General features: G+C 40.7%; 1 protein-coding gene across 5 annotated transcripts in view; it reads right to left on the bottom strand.

Annotated features, from left to right (window-relative positions):
- The window catches only part of MARCHF8 (membrane associated ring-CH-type finger 8), an 84,797-nt gene that overhangs the window by 47,951 nt on the left and 17,237 nt on the right, over positions 1-19,609 (bottom strand). For 2 of the 5 annotated variants that reach the window (XM_054163433.1, XM_054163438.1), the window contains exon 2: positions 14,823-15,001. The exons of 1 other annotated variant lie outside the window; for it this stretch is intronic. In XM_054163433.1, coding sequence (XP_054019408.1) covers positions 14,823-14,918 — 96 coding nt within the window. In that variant the 5' untranslated portion in view covers positions 14,919-15,001. Of the gene's footprint in view, positions 1-10,652; positions 10,677-14,822; positions 15,002-18,477; positions 18,499-19,609 lie in introns of those variants that run through there. 2 more of the 5 variants (XM_054163434.1, XM_054163437.1) reach the window with 2 other exon arrangements.

The raw sequence follows: 19,609 nt of genomic DNA, 5'->3' as shown, positions 1-19,609 counted from the left end.
CATATGGCATAGTCAAATTCAACATTATAAACAAATAGTAACAGATTAAACATCTGGAATAAACCATTTAAGAGTTTTGAAACAGGATATGTTATATTCATTTTTATGCAACTGACAATCTCAGAAATCACAGCAAACACTGAACTGCAAGATTAGCTTTATCAATGTCAGGGTTCAAAACTCATCTTGGCATTTCCATACCATATAAACTTTGGTTGAACAACAGAATACTCTTCCCTCTCTGTGTCAGCCTTACAGATTCTTACACAACCTCAGAGCAGTGGCTGGCTTGGGTTCACATGGGACTTGTGTTAATAAGCACTTTGCAATCAAAGTTTCTGCCTTAGCTTCACCTGAGCAACTGCACTGCTATGAATTCACTCTCCAGATATTTTCTTTAGTACCTTAAATATCTGCAATACAATGCTGAATTCTGAGAATATTTTTCACCAAAGATTCTTACTCTGAGACTAATGGAAATGAATCACTGGAGAGGAGGGAGAACAAGCACTTATTTGTAAGGCTTTATACAGAGGGAACTGCATATTGAAGCTCAGTTAAGAATTTCATATAGCCCTTTGGATATTTACCCTTGTCCTCTTAGTACTTCAGGAGGTTAGGTCAAAGGTTATGAAAGCTATTTTCTAAATTCAATAAGTGGTTTAGTATCAGTAGGAAGAATGCTGGAAGACAAATTCAGTTTAATTACATTCTGCACCCATGTTATGTTAATGGACTCTCAGGAGAACGATGTCTACAAATGGCCCACGGGACTACTCCCAGGTGTTATGAGTATGTTTCTGGGAGATGTAAACCAAAACACAAGCAGATGAACATGACAGTAATTAAATGCTTTTCATTATTTCAGACAATTCTCTCTGTTGGGTATGCATTTTAAAACATAATGTGAGAAAATGAAGGACAGGGATTTAAATAAATAATAATAAAAAAGTTTTTCCTAACTTTTTGTGTTTTTTAAAATCTTAGCATTTTAAATGATGGGATTTACACTAAAACCCAGTTTGTCCGTTTAAGAACATCCACCTGTACACAAATCTCCCAATTTCTATGTATCATAGCTTCAAGAAAAAAAACCCACAACACTAGAAACAGAGATATTCCAAGTCCAAAGCCACTTAGCAAACAACTTCAAAGAGATATGACTTCATGGAATTTTTTTTTTAAGGGACATGATATTTGACCACTTAAGGTTAACATACACTAGACTCTTGGATTCCCAAAATAAAGCTTTCCCTTCTGCCTCCCCCCCCCCCTCCAAAATACTGAATATTTGATTGTTTGATTAAATATTAGAATGTAACCAAAATATTGTTTCTTAATTTTATGAGGCTAAAAAGAGCAGTTTAAAAATCAAAGGCATTCCACTGAACAGCTTTATGTTTCATTTAAAATGAGCAGCATTTTATAGCATTCTCCTGCATGCCTGAACAATCACATTTGCACTGTGAAAGGAAGAGATGCAGGAGCGGCCTCACCACAGCAAGAACTGTGCATGGCAAAATCCCTTCATTCATGCACATTTATTAGGTGGAACCTATGCTAGGGGCCAAGCTGAATCATTTTGGTTAAGTATTTAGCTACTGGCTGGGCAGTTGATTTTACAGTCAAATTTTGTACAGTCTATTTAGTTTCTCCCATTTTTAAATAACTGCAGCCTCCTGGGGAAATTCTCTAGTAGACCATCTGCTCATTTCCTATAAATCCTCCTTTCAGACCTTACGCAAATTTCCAAGCTGCCAATCAGAACTTCTTTGATGTCTGGGTGAAAAAAACCCCACAACTGTTCTGAACTGAAAACTGCAGTACAAAAGATTAGTTATCCCCAGACTGGCAAAATGACAGTAGCAAAGGAGACAATTTCTCTGCAGCGCAGCTCAAGCAGCAGATACACCCCTAGTGGGACGAACACTTACGGTCCTTCCTGACCACAAGTTAGAAAAGGGTGGTCACAGTCCAGGGAGAGTTCATGTCACATTTTAAGCTTATTGTATTCTCTCCCAAGTTTCTGTGCACCAAAACACCTTTTTTTGACTAATTTGGTACTGCCCGAGAACAACTAATGGACATTTCCCAGGTTTAACCCCAAAGAAGGGTGGGGGAAAGAAAAGAACCAATTTGGATGACAAAAGCAAAACCAGGAAAGACTGAATGAGATGCTGAATACCAAGGAGTGTTTCCTGTCTGTGTATGCACATAACCATGCTTGTGCAAGCACTGCACTGCTGCTTTCTGGCTTGTGAAACACTGCAGGCTGCACAGACCAATGTCACACCAGACATTTTCCAAATAAACAAGGCTGGAGGACATTTCAGCAATCAGGAATATACTGAAGGAGCTAACAGACTTTGAGCCAGCAGATGTTTCTCTAAGCCTATGCAAATTTCACAATGAAGATTTCATACCTTCTTTTAATGAAATTAGCATCAGCACTGAAACTCTGCAACAAGCAGTAACAAATAGCACATAACATCCCACGCTTCCATGGGATAGGCAGACAGACAGCAGTACTTGTGGATAGGAGCTGACTTTCGGTCGCTGCATGTGCCCAATTCAAACACTTGTCACTGCAACAGTATATTCACAATGCTGCAAAGCGATATCGTGGTGCTTACCCAAGTACTGTGGGTGTCACTACCGTACTGAGAAAGCTAGAGCGAGGAATAACAATATGGCTTGAAGAGTATTTTTCAAAAAGCATTAAAAGATTGATTGCAGGGGGGGGTGGAATCAAGCCAAACCCTCAAAAAGCACTTCAGAATAGAGAAAACTGAGTGATCGAATGGCTGAACCTGATGATCCTAAAGGTCTTTTCCAACCTAAACCATTCTGTGATTCTAAGAGTCTATGACATGAAAAGGCCAAGCAACTAAGGAACACACTCAGCTTCCCAAATGGTTTGATTTCCCATCACATCTTGGCCCTCTGTTCTGTTTGTTCATTTTCACTCAGAAAGATATTGCTGAGTTCAGAATAGTGGATTGCACGGAAGTTGCCCCCACCAAAACTGCATATGCAGGAACTAGTGACAACATTTCTCTAACATTTGAGAAATCTAAGGGAAAAAAAAAAAAAAGATTAAAAATGGAACTTTGTTATAAAGAGGAACTCTTAAGAGCTTCCTCAGAAGTTCCTCAAACAAACAAAACAAATGAAAAGAAAAGTTTGGAGGCAGAGCAGTGCGGCTGGGCAGAGACTGAAACTGAAAACACTTTCAGGAGGCAAGTAGCTGCCTACAGTCCTACCCAGTGTAAGACTGGCTGTACTAAGGGGAGTTCAAAATGTCCATAAACTTGGGAGCAACAGCAATGTTCTCCACTGTATCTACATTCAAAAGGAAACAGAGGTTTATAGATAAGGGGAGAGGGGGGAGGGAACAAAGAGCAAAACAGAGTGGCATGGACATGATACAGCAGGAACCAAAACTGAGTGGAAGAACAATACAGCACAGACATGAAGGTTGTCTCTCTTCCTCCCTAGCTTCATTCACAGGAAAGGTCTAGCTTCCCACGGAAACTGCAGGCTTTTATACTTTATTCATTCTAGCAACCATTAGAAAGCATTCAAAACAGAATTATTTACTTAGGCTCCAAAACACACAGAATCAACAGTGTAAGAGAAGGCTGTAATACCTGGGCATGGTACCTGTTTCTGCAACCCTCCCTGCTAACTCTTGCAGAAGAAACATCTCTCTCACCAGCTGAGCTCAGGATGTCACTGAGAGAAGGTGTCGTCTTGCTACAGAAATGCTCTTCCCATTTGTTTCAGGCTTTTTGTGGGAGGGTGTGGGCTTTGGTTTTCCCCTCCAACCCAGCCTATTGTCACCTACTAGCATTTCCCTAGTAGTCTGGTTTAGCTCACCAAAATTCCCATCTTTCCTATGTCTGATATTGTGGAGCACTCCCTTCTATCTATTTCTTTGCCCAAATGTTTCCACCTTAGAAAGGAACAAAAATTTACCTATAGAAAACACATTAAATGGTGAAGACCCGACTCCTAATAGACCTGAAGCTTGCCTTGTCAACAAGGAATCGAATGAAGATGTTCCTGGTGATTGTTGCTTAGCCAGGCATTAGTCAATATTTTCACTAACCATCTGGAAAGTATTAAAAACAAAAAATAAAGATCAAACAGCATAGGGAAGTTGCTGCTAGTTACATTTACAGGTGACAGGGTGCAAACTTAGCAGGGTGGTAAAAATGATGAGTTGCATAGCCATTTCAGACACTGAGCATCTGAAACTGCTTTGGAGGAAACCCACCTGCACTCAAACTACATTTTATTTTCACCAAATCAAAGTAACATGGGCTGTACCTGCAAGTTACATAGGCTTCAGCCTATAAAACAGGAGTATAGTAAATAGATTCAGAAAGTAGCAGTGAAGTGAGATGAAAACCTCAACGGGGTTTGAGGACAGGATCAGTGCCATTCACCCCTACAGCAAGTAGAGAACAGTTTTCCTTCTGAAGTCTAGCCCTGCCAAGGTAGGTGGTGGAGAACTGAAGGATGACAACTGGAACAACACCAAATGCCTAATAGCAAGAGCAGCACAACTTGCCTTGCAATTAAGACACTTGCATTTCATTCCAACCCTCCCTCCCTGCAAACCATTTCAGTGCTGTAGGAAACACCCCACTGGAAGAGATTCAATAATTTTATCTGCAAGTTTATCTAAAAACTGGATGACCTAACTTGTTTGTAATGCACTGATAGGTCCAAAAGCACAACGTGAGAGCTTGTTTCAACCGATGGAGAGTCACCAATGACCAGCAGCTGGGACCTGAAGCCAGAAAAAATCAGAATTAAAAAAAAAAGAGTTGGGTGTGATTTCTTTGAAGTGTGATGCTGGCGAACATCTTACTACCAAATAAAACAGAAGATTTACCCTTCATCTTCAAGTCGCGGCTGGAAGCTAAAATGCTACCTCTAAATACCATGAGTTAAGGGTTCAATGTACATTGGATTTACTCACCCCTCTAACACAGGTCGTTACAAGTCAGATGTGGTCTTCCTTGCTGGCCTTCAACATCACAAGCTTCAAAAGAGTCATTAAAATAAAACAAGCCATTCTCAGCCAGACTGGTGGGAAAGGGTTTGGGGGTGGGAGGTGCTGCTTTTACGCTGCTGACTTCATTTAGGAACCAGCACAATCAGGCCCAGTGCCTAGAAAAATATTAATATATATTTATTTTCAATACCTGGGTTCTGATTTGTATATTAAAAAGTTACATCTAAAATGGATGCCTGGTGGGTTTTTTTAAGGTTACAGAGAAAACAGATGCTTTAAAAAAAATAAAAATTAATCTGTAATCCAACATGTCTTTCTCTCTTCCTTATGAACTTCATCATTGTATGATGATACAGATTTTTTTACTTGGCAGTTTAGAGCAGTAAGTCAAATAGTCAAGGCTTTTGTACTAATCACAGAAGAGAATCAGTTCGGTTCTATTCCAGGCTGTAACAGGAGAAGACATCTTACATTAATTTAAGCACAAATTAGCACTGGCAGTACCTACTGGCCCTAATTTGCAAATGTCTCTATTAACTATGCTAGTGTTTCCCTTGTAAGAGTTCAACTTGAAACAGTTATAGTTTGAAGTTTGCAGGTACAGAGCAGCTGTTCTTCCCTTTCCCCAAATGTCCCAACCTTGCTCTCTGAAAACAGAACCGTCCTATTTAAGGGTCATTTCCACATTTCTGCCTGTGGGTGTTCCAGTAACTCCACCATCTCTCCAATACCTGATGCTTGTCAGCAGCCAAAGGGGAAGTCACACTGCAGCATTTCATGTGAAATGAAGATGTTAACTGCTGTTACATTAACCAACTCAGAGAAATTAAGATGTAAAATTTCACTGGGTTGAACGAGCCTGCTTTCCAATCTTTACAGTATCACTGTATCGCTAAGGTTGGAAGAGACTCCAAGGATCATCAAGTCCAACCTGTCTTGACAGACCTCACGACTAGACCATGGCACCAAGTGCCACATCCAATCTCCTCTTGAACACCTCCAAGGACAGTGACTCCACCACCTCCCTGGGCAGCCCATTCCAATGACGAATGACTCGCTCAGTGAAGAACTTTCTCCTCGCTTCGAGTCTAAACCTCCCCTGGCGCAGCTTGAGACTGTGTCCCCTACCCAAATAATGTGCTTTCAGCCATCTGCATTACAGTAAACATAACTAGAGACTGAAAGGGGGAAAAAATCCAAACCAAACTCTTTCCTGTTCTCTGGGATCAATCAAATGTTTTCAGCCTTGTTACGCATAGAAACTGAAGCTAAAAAACATCATGTAAGCCACTTCCTAAGGGAAATGTAGTGAATGCTTCAAACTGAACAATCCAGAAACCACCTCTTCTGTCATCTGCTGCTTGGGAATAGGTACTGGGCAGGCAGCTGATTGCAAGAGAAAACAAAGAAAGAAAGAAACAAACAAACCAAAAAATCCCCCCCAAAAAAACCCAAACCAAACACTTTACAACTGACCTGGAGTTTGTGCATCCAGTCAGAGCTGACTAAAACATTTCCTCTTCTGAAACTTTCCATTCAGGAAAAGCTACTGATATGTATTACGAGGCTGTTGCTTGACTACTTTAAAGGCAAAGTAGAAACCAGTGTCTTAGCTGGTATTCAAAAAAGGTAGATGCAACTCCAACAACTTCTTTAGCCTTCTTTCTCTACATCCTACAAAAAGTGTAATCTCATACTTATTTTAAGAAATTGATGCCAATCAACATTCTGATCAATATGTGGTTGTGAGATTTAAAATACAGTATATGAGCAGAAAATAAAAGCTAAAGAAGAAAGAAAACAAAGGGGGAAAAGGAGAAAAAAAAAAAAGTATTGCAGACTAGTCCCTTCCACAGGCTGTATGGTACAGTCTGGCATCAACATGCACTGCAGAGGTGATAGGACACAATTCTCTTGTGTGCCATCTATCCCTGTAGTGCCTCTGATGACTTACAGATGTGCCTAATTTTATCTGCCCTGAAAAACCAGCACTGAACTATGGAACTACAACTTTCTATTATATACAACCACTCCCCAAAACTCCAGTGGATTCAGAGAGATCTGCCTCTTGATCCTAGTAAGCAATATTTTCTCTAAGAAAGGGTAACATTTCCTCGCAAAAAATCCAGCATGAGAGATGCTTCACAATAGCTCAGACTTTGGCCACCTCTGAAATGAGTCCTGGTACTGGCTGAAAAGCTGTCCTGAAATAGCATAAAAATAAGAAGGAACAGCATGGGATGCCACTCTTCTAACTCATTTATTGTTTTCCTAGTGACAAAGTACAGAAGAAAGGATAGAATACTGACTCAGAAAATCTTTGGTCAGAGAATAACCTGCCTCCGCACGGATTTGCAGCATAACATGGGCACATTTTAACATCCATTTTTGACAGCTCTCAGAAAACCAAGCAATTAAATGGCTCTGTCGCAGAAGAAAGATCAACTACAACTGTGTAGACTAAGGAACTGAAGCATGAAGTAAAGCAGTGACTGCTAGCACATGAGCTGGAGAACCAAAGCTGGAGAATGTTGAGCAGCTCTCACACAGCTGGATGATGGTCTTGGAGGAAGACAGGGACTCTCCCTCAGTGTCATGATCAAGGGTGCTGGGAAATACCTTACACAGGTAGTCTCAGCTTGCAGGTAGGCATCATGTACACTCTAACATCATACCAGAAGTCTTAACCTCTAGGTTAGCAAAAAAATTTGCTACATCCTGGAGTGGTAGACAACCTCTCGGATAAGTTGAATGTGTCCATGTAGGTGACAGCACTTAATTAATGTAGTTATACACTGCTGCCTCACTTACTGGGCATACCAAAGCTTGTCTGAAAAGGTTGGGACAAAGGGTAAACACAGTACTGTTATGAACAGCCCTACATAAATATAGCAATGATGATAAAAATTCGCTAAGGTGCCACATAAATCCGTTTCCTTTGTGAAAAGATCAAAATGTCTGTCAAAGTTGTGGATATCTTGCACAGGCGATCTTGCCTGAAGAGAGCTGCGCTAATGGATATTTATATGCACACATAGCTCAGCGTAGGATCATGTTTGACACACGCAGCTCATTAGTAGGCAAACAAGCAAGCGTGCCTCTGTCAGGGAAGGAAAAAACAGATAAACTCTAAAATGACAGTCTCAGACCCAGGGGTCCCTTTATGGCAAGCTGTTGCACATTAACGTACACCAGAAACAGAACTCCAAAACGTCACCACCAAAGCATGCTTGGCTATCTTCAACAGCACTGGCACTTGTTCTAGAAAATCACATTTTTCAAAGAATGAGTCTCAGCTGGTTCAAGTGAGCTGCTAGTGTAAACTAGATAGAGATTGTGCTAATATCAGAGTGGTGGTTTAAAAATTTAGGTTAATACAAGAGCTACAGATCATAATAATTAACTTTCTGGTCTAGAGACACCAAAACAAGGAGTTCACATACAATAAGGAGAAAAATTCAAAGCAGAGATTGTATGTAAATGAGTCTAATTATAAGCAAACAACAAAACCTGAAACTTCCAAAGTTCCTTTCCTGAAGCATCAGTATATAAAATAAAACTGTGGCAATGTATTAATTTCTGTTAGTTTTAAAAATGTTTGCTGACTTTTAAAAAGAAAGGTTTTTTTCCTCTTTTCCTTCAAATCCCTTTCAGAAACCACTTCTCAGTTTGCCTTTTGTAATTCATCTCCACTCAGAAGCCATCTGCGCCTTTCCTCACACATGCTGTACGCACTCCAAGACAAACACAATGAAAAATCAAATGGCATGGTTTGACTTTTTTGTTGTTAGGACTGTTCAAGCGGGAGCAGCTCCCTCCCACCTCAGACACTCATACCACTGCCAGACCCCAAAAGGTTCACTGGCATAAAGAAACAGGCAATGCTCTTTGAGAGCAGGTTTGCAGGGACACCTTACAGCAACTGCAAAGTATTATGCCCAGAATGGGTTTGATGCAACTAAGTTGCCTTGACAAGCGGGGTGGTGTTCAAGCATGACAAGTGCACTTGTGGGGAAAAGAGAGGCATTTGGTGTGAAACAATTTCCCTATTTGCTTAGTGCTTCTGACTAGACTGTTTACTTGCTAAAGGTAAATCTGAGTGTGAGTACATTCAGGCACCTGCTCCTACACGGACATGTACCAGAACATCTTTTAGCACAGAAATCACCCATGGAAATACCACGCTCCCAGCATGACATCATTTCTGCAGGGATACAGCTTGAAAGGATGTTGCAATTGCCTCAGTCACCTGATGTATTCTCAAATGGCAAGGTCTAGGAAATATTTTTACTGGCTTCTAGACTTCAGAAATAAGAGCATTTTAACGGCAGCTCTTACAGAGTGCCCTGTCACAGCTTGCATGCTGTGTCAAAAAACTAGCTGTTTTAAAAAGTGGGAAAGGGGAGATCAGCTTCTTCTGAGAAATGCTTTATTATCCATTGAAAAACAGGTTTGAATTGTGAGGAAGGGACCCTGCAACTCCCACTCTGAGGCTAAGCCCATAAGCAGTACAACAAGAGACACATTCTGTTTACCATGTAAAAGTTTGAGGATACTCAGACAAAAATTCTTCCATAGTTAACCAGTTTCTATACAAAGCAGATTTTAAAAAAGAAGATGTCAGGTCCAGTGTTAATATATGACACAGCTACACACAAACAAATCAGTATAAAAGTACTAAGGGGTGAAATTCTCAACGGATTTGCAGCATGGCTGCTTAATGAATGATTTGGTTGAATGGCAAACAAAACCAAACACAAATACACACACAGAGCCTTACAAATGCTTGAGTATTTGGATCAAATTCAGCCAGTCAGAGCCCACATTCACAGCTCAAAGTCCAAAAAGTGAATGGAAAAGGTCACAGAGTGCTGATGTACCTGAAAATAGCTTCTAACGTGTCACAATGTCTTCAACGACACAAAGCATGCACTCTTATACTGCTCTACTGATCTAGGATTAAAAAATTCTTGCAAATGCATCTGTTGGGTTTTTTTTTCTTCTACAAGTGAGCCCTGCTTTTCCAGTAAGCCATGGCTTATTTGAATCAACAGGCCATAGTGTTTTTCCTGCTAAAAGATGTGGGACATAACAATTAAGAAGTCATAAGAAATTTAGCAAGATGCAGCACAACATACTTCTCTTGCTGTAATTTCATCCAGGTAAATTAGACAGTCATAGTATCTCCAAGATGACAGCTTTGAGAAAAGCCTGAAGATGTTTGTGATCATCTATGCTGAGCACATAGCAGCCAGTAATACTACACAGCACTTGGAACTACCTTTTTGTCTTCCTCTAGAACAGAGGATGGAAGAAAGTTTTGGTTGATTAAGTGGAACTAGCAAGTTTAAATTTGACTAGAATATGAATCTGCTTCTGTGATAAATGCTATGTGATCTTTGTCGACACTTCAGTATTGCTTCCCAGGTCCAGGCCACTAAGAAGAAAGAGTACTGCACACCCAAAAGGACTTGCACCAACATCTCATGACCTCTCACTCAGACACTGATTCTGTCCATCCCTGATCTGCTTATGAGATCTTCAGAGATCATAGCACAGGAAGCTATAGTTAGGAAGTCACAAATTTTTAGAAGAGCAACATAAAAGCTCAGGGAGCTTTACTCACAGCAATGTTTACTTAGAACGTGGTAGACAGCAGTCTGCTTCAGTAAGTGAGGCACAAAGTCCTCAAAGAGGCAATGGTGTAACAGAACAAAACAAGAGCAACACCTCAGCCACATGCTGGCATCACTTTGGATTTCCAATCCAAATCCTGAGAGCTGATAGCTTCTGGATATGTTAGGAAACATCAGTGCCAGCATGTTACCCACCAGAAAGGGACAGAGGTGGGTTGCAGCATCTCTCAAACAATAGACTCTACCTTAAATCAGGTAAGTATGAAGCTATTCCTAGTGAAGGATACGTAAGAAGCTAATGATGGTTATTAATAGCACTTAAAGCTAACAGTCCATCTGAATTAATTGCAAGAGTAATAATCCCTTTATGACCTTTCCTCTTTTTACTGGGCAAATGGACAAAGTTTCATGAAAGACTGCTTTAACCAGGTTTCAACTATTTTAAACCTTGAACATTACACTAACCTGAATCAGAATCTATATCACTGAGGAATTAAAACAGAAATGGTAGGCAAGAGTTTTGTGTTTTATCACCTCTTCAGATTCAGTAGAATTCTTGCCCCTGACTTCTGCAAGTATTGAATCTGTATGTTAATCTGCTATGAGGCATGCCCAGGGACTACAGATCACCTAGTTTGAGAAACCGGATTGTAGTGATAAAGGTGGTAGGAATTTTTTTGCTGTTCTTCACTGTTAGTCACAAATCATTAGCCCAGAAATCTTGCTCTTATAGCAAAGAAAACTATTACTAAAACCAGTCAAGCCAGTCAAGAGCTGCATCCTGAGCAGAAGCATGAAAAAGAAGACATACTAAGAGATCTGACCGGTACAACTTACATATTTTTCCTCTGTACCCCTACTAGAAATGTGCATAATTAAACACACACAAAATCACAGCAGATGACAGAAGATGGTAAAAAGCATCTTCCTTCTGGTGGATAGGACAAACACCAATTTTTCACAGACTAGTGAAGTTCTCTCTCCAGACACATTGGTATTTCATTTTCTGTTACTATGCTTCTTGAGCTTTACCTGTGAAGTACTTCTTATGGTGCAGGTACAAGCCAAAGCTCTAGTTTGAGAAAGAAAGAAAGAATAAAAAACAAGGTAAATCTTCACTTATGTACCTTGACTTTAGCCAGAGCCTGGTAATGACCAGGGGAGATAGGTAGAAGTTGTCTCATACTACAAAGCACACACCAGGCAGTGTGCTTGGGCAAAGAAAATAGTCTGGTATTATAAAGTAAACCTATATAGTTTTTTCACTAAGATAAATATCTTTGAAGTAGTGATATTGGTTTTGATTGTGGTTTGGGGTCTGTTTGATTTTGTTCAGACTGGCAAGCGGCTTTTCATAACTGAAACCAATTTAACACTGCAGTGCACACATTTGAGGTGTGTACTGTTGTTCCAACACAGAAAAGGTGAGGAGTGTTTCTATTACATAGTACAGGTAAGGCAGGTTGGATGAGGCCTTGAACAATCTGGTTCAGTGGAAGTTGTCCCTGCCCATGGCACAGGGGCTGGAACTAGATGATCTTTAAGGTCACTTCCAACCCAAACCATGCTATGAATCTATGAATCACAGCACTTGAATCCAACTGCAAAATGTTGCACTTGCTTCTGAAAAACTACTGCATGTTTTTGCAGAAATCCATGAGAACTTTGTCCAGGGCCATCCACAATATGAAGAAGTAACTGAGCTGTGTTACACAAAGGAAAGTTACACAACTGAAGCATGAAAGTACAGAAGTTACATTGACTTTGTGCTGAAGTTACAAAACTGAAGTGCAAATGCCTTCTCAGCTTTACCTAGCGTCCTCTTGTACAACGGATGTTACCTAAGGCACAAAATCTTCTTGAACTGCTCAACAGACTTGCACAACACAGGATAATGATCATGTTTGCTCCACATGCTTCTCTTTACCTAGCAGTGGTTTCTATCTCAAACATAACACAGGCAATTTGAAGTGATTTTAATATGTCACTGATAATCTACAATTTCTGTTGCTTGCATACTTCAAGTATGAGCAAAACTCACAGTCATGGTTAGTGGGTCCTGACTGGACCCAAGAGTTGACAGGGACTGACTACCAAGTAGCCCTCAATGTCCTTCAGTGATTCAGTACAAAAATTTTACTGGATTGGTCAAAGTCAAAACATTAACAGCTTGACTGCCCTCCAGCTTGTTTCTTAGATCCAGCATTAAAGGTTAACACTAGAAGCAATGAGTTTGCGAGAGTGAGGAAGAGTATAGAAGGGCTTGCATGCACAGGAGCAGCTGCAGTATCAGTACAGCTGTGCATCAAGGACAGGAGGCAGTTCACCCAGCACTCCAGCTATTCCAGCTGTGGCAGAATACATGACACCTGGGGGATAAGTAAATATGATGACAGAAACAGGAAGAACAAAACTTGGGAAACATGACGTGTTTCCAGGTTAGCTTAATCTATTGCTTGTGTAGTCTGAGTACCCATTATTTCCTCTGCAGTACTGCACATATTCATTTGAATATTCTGTTCTGTTTTAAATGCCCAAGACATGAAACTACAACAGCAGCCTGGCAGGGGAAACAAATCAAAATTTCAGCTAGTTACCCTTAAGTAAACATAGGTGAGCTTTGTTAACACTGAAGTTGCTACGTCAGAAGTGAAGAACAGGTTTAAGAGACATAAGACTCCCACTTCTGAGCTAATTTCGTAGTCTGAGTTACTGCTGATCTTATCAGGCCCCTAATCCCCATCATCCCAGGGATGCAGAGTTAATTCACAGCACTGCCCTGCACTTGGCAGAAGGGCTGTTTCACTCTCTTCCAACATATACAGTTTCACATGGAAAGGGAAGAAACAGCTGAGCCCTCTTACCTAGACCACTCTCGAGACAGTGGCTATATGTAACAGTTGGGAAGTGAGAGATTCCAGCAGATACCTGAGACAAGGTTCTTTATAGATTTAGAGCATCTCACCTGTGAAAATAACTTCTTGCCAAGTCCTAGGAACCAAAACCACCAGTGTTCCAGCCTAATTAATTACTGGTTTAAAATGTGAAGGGCTAGAATTCATTTAAGAATGTTACTAAGGAGAAGACTCAAAAAACACCCCACAACAATGGGACAATTTATTTTTACTGACTCAGCAGTGACTTTGGTAGGTGCAATCTGGACAGCTGACAGGTAAGAAGCATATTCAGCACAGATGATCCAAGCACATCAAAAGCAACTGCTTTAATCCTACCCAAAGTTAGTCTTAGTGAATCTCTTTCTGAAGCATGAAGGTGTCCTTGTAGTCCCATACACTTCTTACCCACCCTGTAATCACTATCACCCTAGATCTCCTCAGAATTAACCACTGCTGAGCAGTTTTTTTCGGGGGAAAAAAAAGTTCTCTTGACCCAACTTTATGTTAAGCAAGAATAAAGAACCACAAAGAGATTTCTGTGTAGATAATGTAAAATTCAATGCATTGCAGTGTACACTAAAGTATGATGCACACTAAGGTCTTTGGGATGAATTGAAAACACTGTCCAGGGCAAACAGGGTTGACACATGAATACTAGACACAGTAGGCTATTTAAAATTGTTAAATAGGTTATAAATTGGATTCCATTAGACCTATGACTGTTAGGTATTTTTGCATTCCAGGTCTCATTAGTACCACAAGACAATTCCATTCACACACATGCTCCCAAGTTAAGAATACCAAAACATATCTCCAGGGAAGAACACAGTAAGTATACAGATGGGTGTACAATTGTGTTTTTCCAGGTATTCCATTCAACAGAAAGCACAACACAGCTGCTAGATACTGCATAGGAAAATATGATGCATGACACATCGCATATTGTATTTCCTTTAGAAAGGTAAAACACACCTGTAAGAGCTTCTGTGACAATGGTACCAGAGCCATCACCCCAAATCTGCCTTGAATTCTGATGCAAAATAGATGGTCATAGGTTGCATTTTGCAGAAGTGACTCAACAACAATTTCTGTGACTTTGCAGCCAGCTAGCAAACACAAGATGGAAGAAGTAATTCATCTTGACTAAAACCAGCAGTCCTGCAAGGAGTTTGGGCTCTAACAGAACCAGGTCTGATTTGATAAGCTCTGTCATTTTATACTTAGATAAGTTCCTGTGAAGTACTGAAGTATATCTGACAGTACCTGTTCCTCTTTTTCTTTGGTCTTGCTCCTGGAGACTCTAGAAGAGGTAACATCCTGAGCTGGAATGACAGAGATTTGATGCAGTGGCATGTTCATCACACCGCCTTGTTTGGTCCTATTGTTTACAGGAAGGGGGCTTGAAAGCAGTGCTCATTCGGTGCCATTGTCAGGCCTTGCACCTGAAAAATAAAAGCATTAGATGATGATTAGGTGAAGGCAACTATTTCTAAATCAAAGACAGACCATCAATTGGACCAAGATGTACCTCTTAGTTTCTCTCTGGATTCTTAACAGGAGAGTGTTTGGGTGAGAAAAGACACAAGAATTTCAAAGAGCTAGAACTAGACAGAGCATAATTTATGCAAACACACAAATAAATTACCAACCAGTTCTGAAAGTGGTCTGAGAGCAGAGCCAGAAGGCAGGGATCCCACTCAAGTCTGCATAGACAGTGAGGATGAAGAACAGCTCTCCAAGCTGAGCAGTGGGAGCGTGCAACTTGGAGGTGCAAAGAGCAGAGCTCATGCAGGTAGCTTCCTAAACTGCTGGCCTCACCACACTAGATCAAACCGCCTCAGACATCATCCTGAATCAGGCTAAATGCTGTAGCATTAGTTAAAAAGAAGTCAGTGGCCTGCATTTGGCTCCTGCCATTAACATAAACAAGTACCAGCTAGCAATAAGAGCATGCATCACCTGAGCTGCTCCTTGCTTGATGTTATTGGAAAATACTATAATAAAAATCCCTTGTTAGGAATCTCCTGGACTATACACACTTTATCCTCCTTTTACTAATACAACAGGGAAGCATTACAGATAAGAGAGACAGTGACATTACACATAAGTAAGACAGTGATAGATGTAAATCAGCCAAAATTTGCAACACTAATTCAGAAGGCAGGTGTAATTAGCCATACCTTTAATTATAATAGCAAAATTACAGTCAATAAAAAGCATGTAGGATCATGGAGTGTTTATTGCAGTAGGTTACATTCCAAAATGAGAGATAAGCAATTGTGCTTAAAGAAACTATTAGAGAGGCATTAACACAGCAGGGACTATACTAAATAGGGGAACTAGATGATGCACTCTTCTTATTTCCATAAAATATCAACTTTGTTTGTATTTGAATCTGTGAAACCAGAAAACAAAGAATAGGTAAATGGCCTACGTACTACACTGCCTAACAATTTGGGAGCAGTATAGCCTAATACTTTGTGCATACCCTTAACTTATATTGCATACATTTTAAATTGAATATTTAATTACTTGGAATTTTTAAAGATAGGTCAAGCTTCCTAGGTTTTTGATTCTGCAAAAGACGCTGGTCTGGTTCAGTTCCTATTAGACTATACAGAAGTACTGCAGTTGTGTAAAATGAAAAGAGGACCAAATCTGTCAACTGATTTTGAATAAATGGAAAAGAAATTTATTTACATATCCCAAGCCACTTTGTACAGGGAATGGTGGTTCAGTATCCCGTTTGCACTGAGGGGGAAAGACTTAACCGAAGGTCACAGAACAAGTCACAAGCAAAACCAAAAATGCAGACAGTGCCTGCTGCTTTCCAATCACACACTCCATTTGCTGGTTGATGCTATCTGCCATTAGATTGTTCAGCCAAATCCAGAAGCCTTACTGTCACATGGTCAGGATTTGTATTACTTCTTTAGATGCTAAGGTAGTGTATCAAAAAGTGTGCATGAAAGCTTTGAAGGCAATGTCTCTGTGACTTCTAGGCATCACTGATTTAAAAAATACAAGCAATAAGGACACTTGCTTACAGGAGGACAGAGGGAAACATAGGATTTAGCAGCACTACTGAATCTCAGCATAAAGAGAAAACACTTGAAACTCCCCTGGTCCTCCACACAGCTGTTTAGCTGCATCTTCTAATGAAACTGAGACAGAAAAGAGATAAATGGGGTCTGAGACAGGAATATCAAACTGCAATAAACAAAGCAGGAAGGGAAGTTATTTTCCCAAGAAAACATAAGGAAATTAAATCCAGAGAATGCTAAGCTCCAATGAAACTATGCCAGGTAATATGTTCTGTGCTACTGCCAGTGGCAGATGAGCCAAGAGGAAGGAGATGGACCCTGCTCTGTATCCCACTCAAAAACGGTTCCGGGCTGACAGGCAAGGACATGTTATTACCATAAAGAGAACAAGGAAAATTATTAGAAAACACACTTAAACCCCTCTGATGATTACAAACATGTCAAACCAGTTTTTCTGTAGGTACTTAGAGGATAGCATGTGTTTAGAATTCTTTGAAAGAGCTCAAGTAGAATCCAATTAGATATTCAAAGATGATGTGAAACAGTCCTCCTCTGATAAAGAAGCCTGGCAGATGCTCTAATAAAGACAGCCTCTGTTCAGGGGTGGCTTAGGAAAAGCACTAAACTTAATCCAGATTCCACTGTGTAGCATTCCCAATCTGGAAGGTCCCCAAAGACACATACACTCAAAGCTTGTCCATATCAACTTGAAGCACGTTAACTCCATAGTGCTAACTGAAAGATGAAGTCACATGAATCAACAGACCATCTGCAGTGCTAAGTACAGAAAAAGATACCAGGAAAGCAGTAACATTCAACACAAAGCAAATGATGACAAGGTCTTCTCAGGATATTTTCCACAGGTAAATTATCACACGTTCCCCGATCCAAGGGTTAGGAGTTGGGCACCTGCAATGAGGGATACAACCTTCAAGCACATCAGACTGGGAGCCCACCAAAAAGGCCCACAAGTTAAAAATATTAAGGCAAGGGGACTACTCTATACTCCCCTCTCTTCAAGACTCCAGTTAGATGTTCAGGCCATCCCTCACACAAAGGGAGGATTCCTCATTACTGCAGGACATCCACCCAACAGTTGAGTACACTCACCCAGGAGGTGGCAGATAAGGACTCAACTTCCTCCTCCCTTGTGTGGTATTTGGTTCATAAATGACACATGCAAAGGAAGCCCCACAAGCACCAGAGCAGATGCTGTTCTGCTCACAGAGGAAGGAATTTGCAGATCCTCTTGTCTGGAAAGCTGAAGTAATCATGATATGGTGGGACAGAGAGAGAGAAGGAATACACGCACTAGTCAGGTCCCAAAGGCTGGGAGGCCATCTGCCTGTGAAGGAAGCAGAATCCTATTCTCCTCTTGCTCCCACAGCTGTTCACATATCATTGACTGGAGTAAAATACTTAGAGAAAACCTCTCTAAGGAGTTTGGGCATTCAGTAAAATATAATGGAAATGAAACCTGTTTGCACAGTTGGGCCCTTTAGAGATTTCTTTACTGCTGCTGCCAACAGCCAATAAACCACAAATACAGACTATTGCTCCTGTCCAGGGAGGTTTCCTGCAAACTTGCCTGGGGCACATGGGAATGCCAGGACACAAGACAGCCTGAAGCTCTACTGTTCATTCCCCTTATCTATAGCCACACCAGCTCCTGCAGAATGGATTTCAGCCACATTGCCATTGTAGAGAGCCTTCAGAAAATGATATAATTTCAAAAGCCAAAAGAGGTCAAAATCCTGACCTCAGAGCCCACAGGAGATCTTAGTTCAGTGGATCTAAGATTTCACCCAGCCAGGTAGTAGAGTTTTTCTTTCTGAAGAGCAAGCAAAACAGTAACTACAAATGCCAGCAGATACCTGGAACCACAGCAGCTGCGTCCTCAGTATGTTCCTAAAGCCATGAAGCTTCAGCAAGAACAGTCAGATTCAGAGGAAATGAGACAAAGAGACTCAGAAGACAGCTGGGGTGGGGGGAAAAGGAAGGAAAATCATGCACATGACTTGAGCCTGGTGGCTGGGCCATTCCTCTCAGCAGTACATCTGACAACAGAAACACAAAATTAGGTTCTCATGGGTTATCAGCATTAAGTACAGGAAAGAGGTCAACCAAAACCAACAGGTAACCTCACTATAGCAGAAGCCAAGTGGGAGGACACTTGAAACCCACACTTCTATCAAAATAAGAACATAGATCAGTCATAAGATGAACCTAACAGTCTGTAAACTGCTGGATTGGTAAGTGAGAAGAGCCACTGGAAGAACTCAAGTGAAAGAAGCTATTCCATGTCCGTCACCTGCCACCCACTCCAGTTTCACTGCCCATTACACATTCCAAATCAAAGGCTAAACTGCTCTTTGTCAAAGATTCCCAGATGGACCGGGGCAAGGAAGCACAAATTATAGTTTCCTGTCTGTTGTTTGGTATCTACCAGAAGCTAAAACCATGCAGAAAGAACTGTTGATTTTATTAGGACACTTACACTTCAAAGTCCACCATGCATCTGTTGTATACAGCATATGCTGGCGAAATTCAGCAGAAGCTCTGGAGCTGTAGTGACACTGGCTGCAGATGTACACAGGCTTTACAAAAAGAAAAGCATTCTGAGGATGTGTGTAGGTGTGTACACATGCTTTGCATTACTCATGGGAGGGGGAAAAAAACAGCACTCAAGTATGTCACTTGTTTTCCTATTTAAAGTACAATAGTTATTTCAGACTATAAAAGAACCTGTCGTTATGTGCGGGAATAAACCCTGGAACCTGCGGTAGTAGCGAGAGGATAGTCCCTAAAGGAAGGGAATTGGAAGGAATTTCACCTATGACTCATTTTGGTTTGCCCCAAGGCTTCTTATACTGTTCTTCAACTCCCCTAGCTGGTGTTAATGACAGTGAGTTGTATCACATAGGTCAATTGTCTGATAATTTGTTGCAGGGTAGGTGGATTAAAAATAAAGCAAGACTGCTGCTGTCCAGATAATCCAGACGCTGC

Source organism: Dryobates pubescens, chromosome 8 (genome assembly GCF_014839835.1).
Source record: "Dryobates pubescens isolate bDryPub1 chromosome 8, bDryPub1.pri, whole genome shotgun sequence".
NCBI classification, from domain to species: domain Eukaryota; kingdom Metazoa; phylum Chordata; class Aves; order Piciformes; family Picidae; genus Dryobates; species Dryobates pubescens.
Note: the sequence above shows the minus strand (reverse complement) of the source record. Positions and strands in the feature narration are given on the sequence as shown.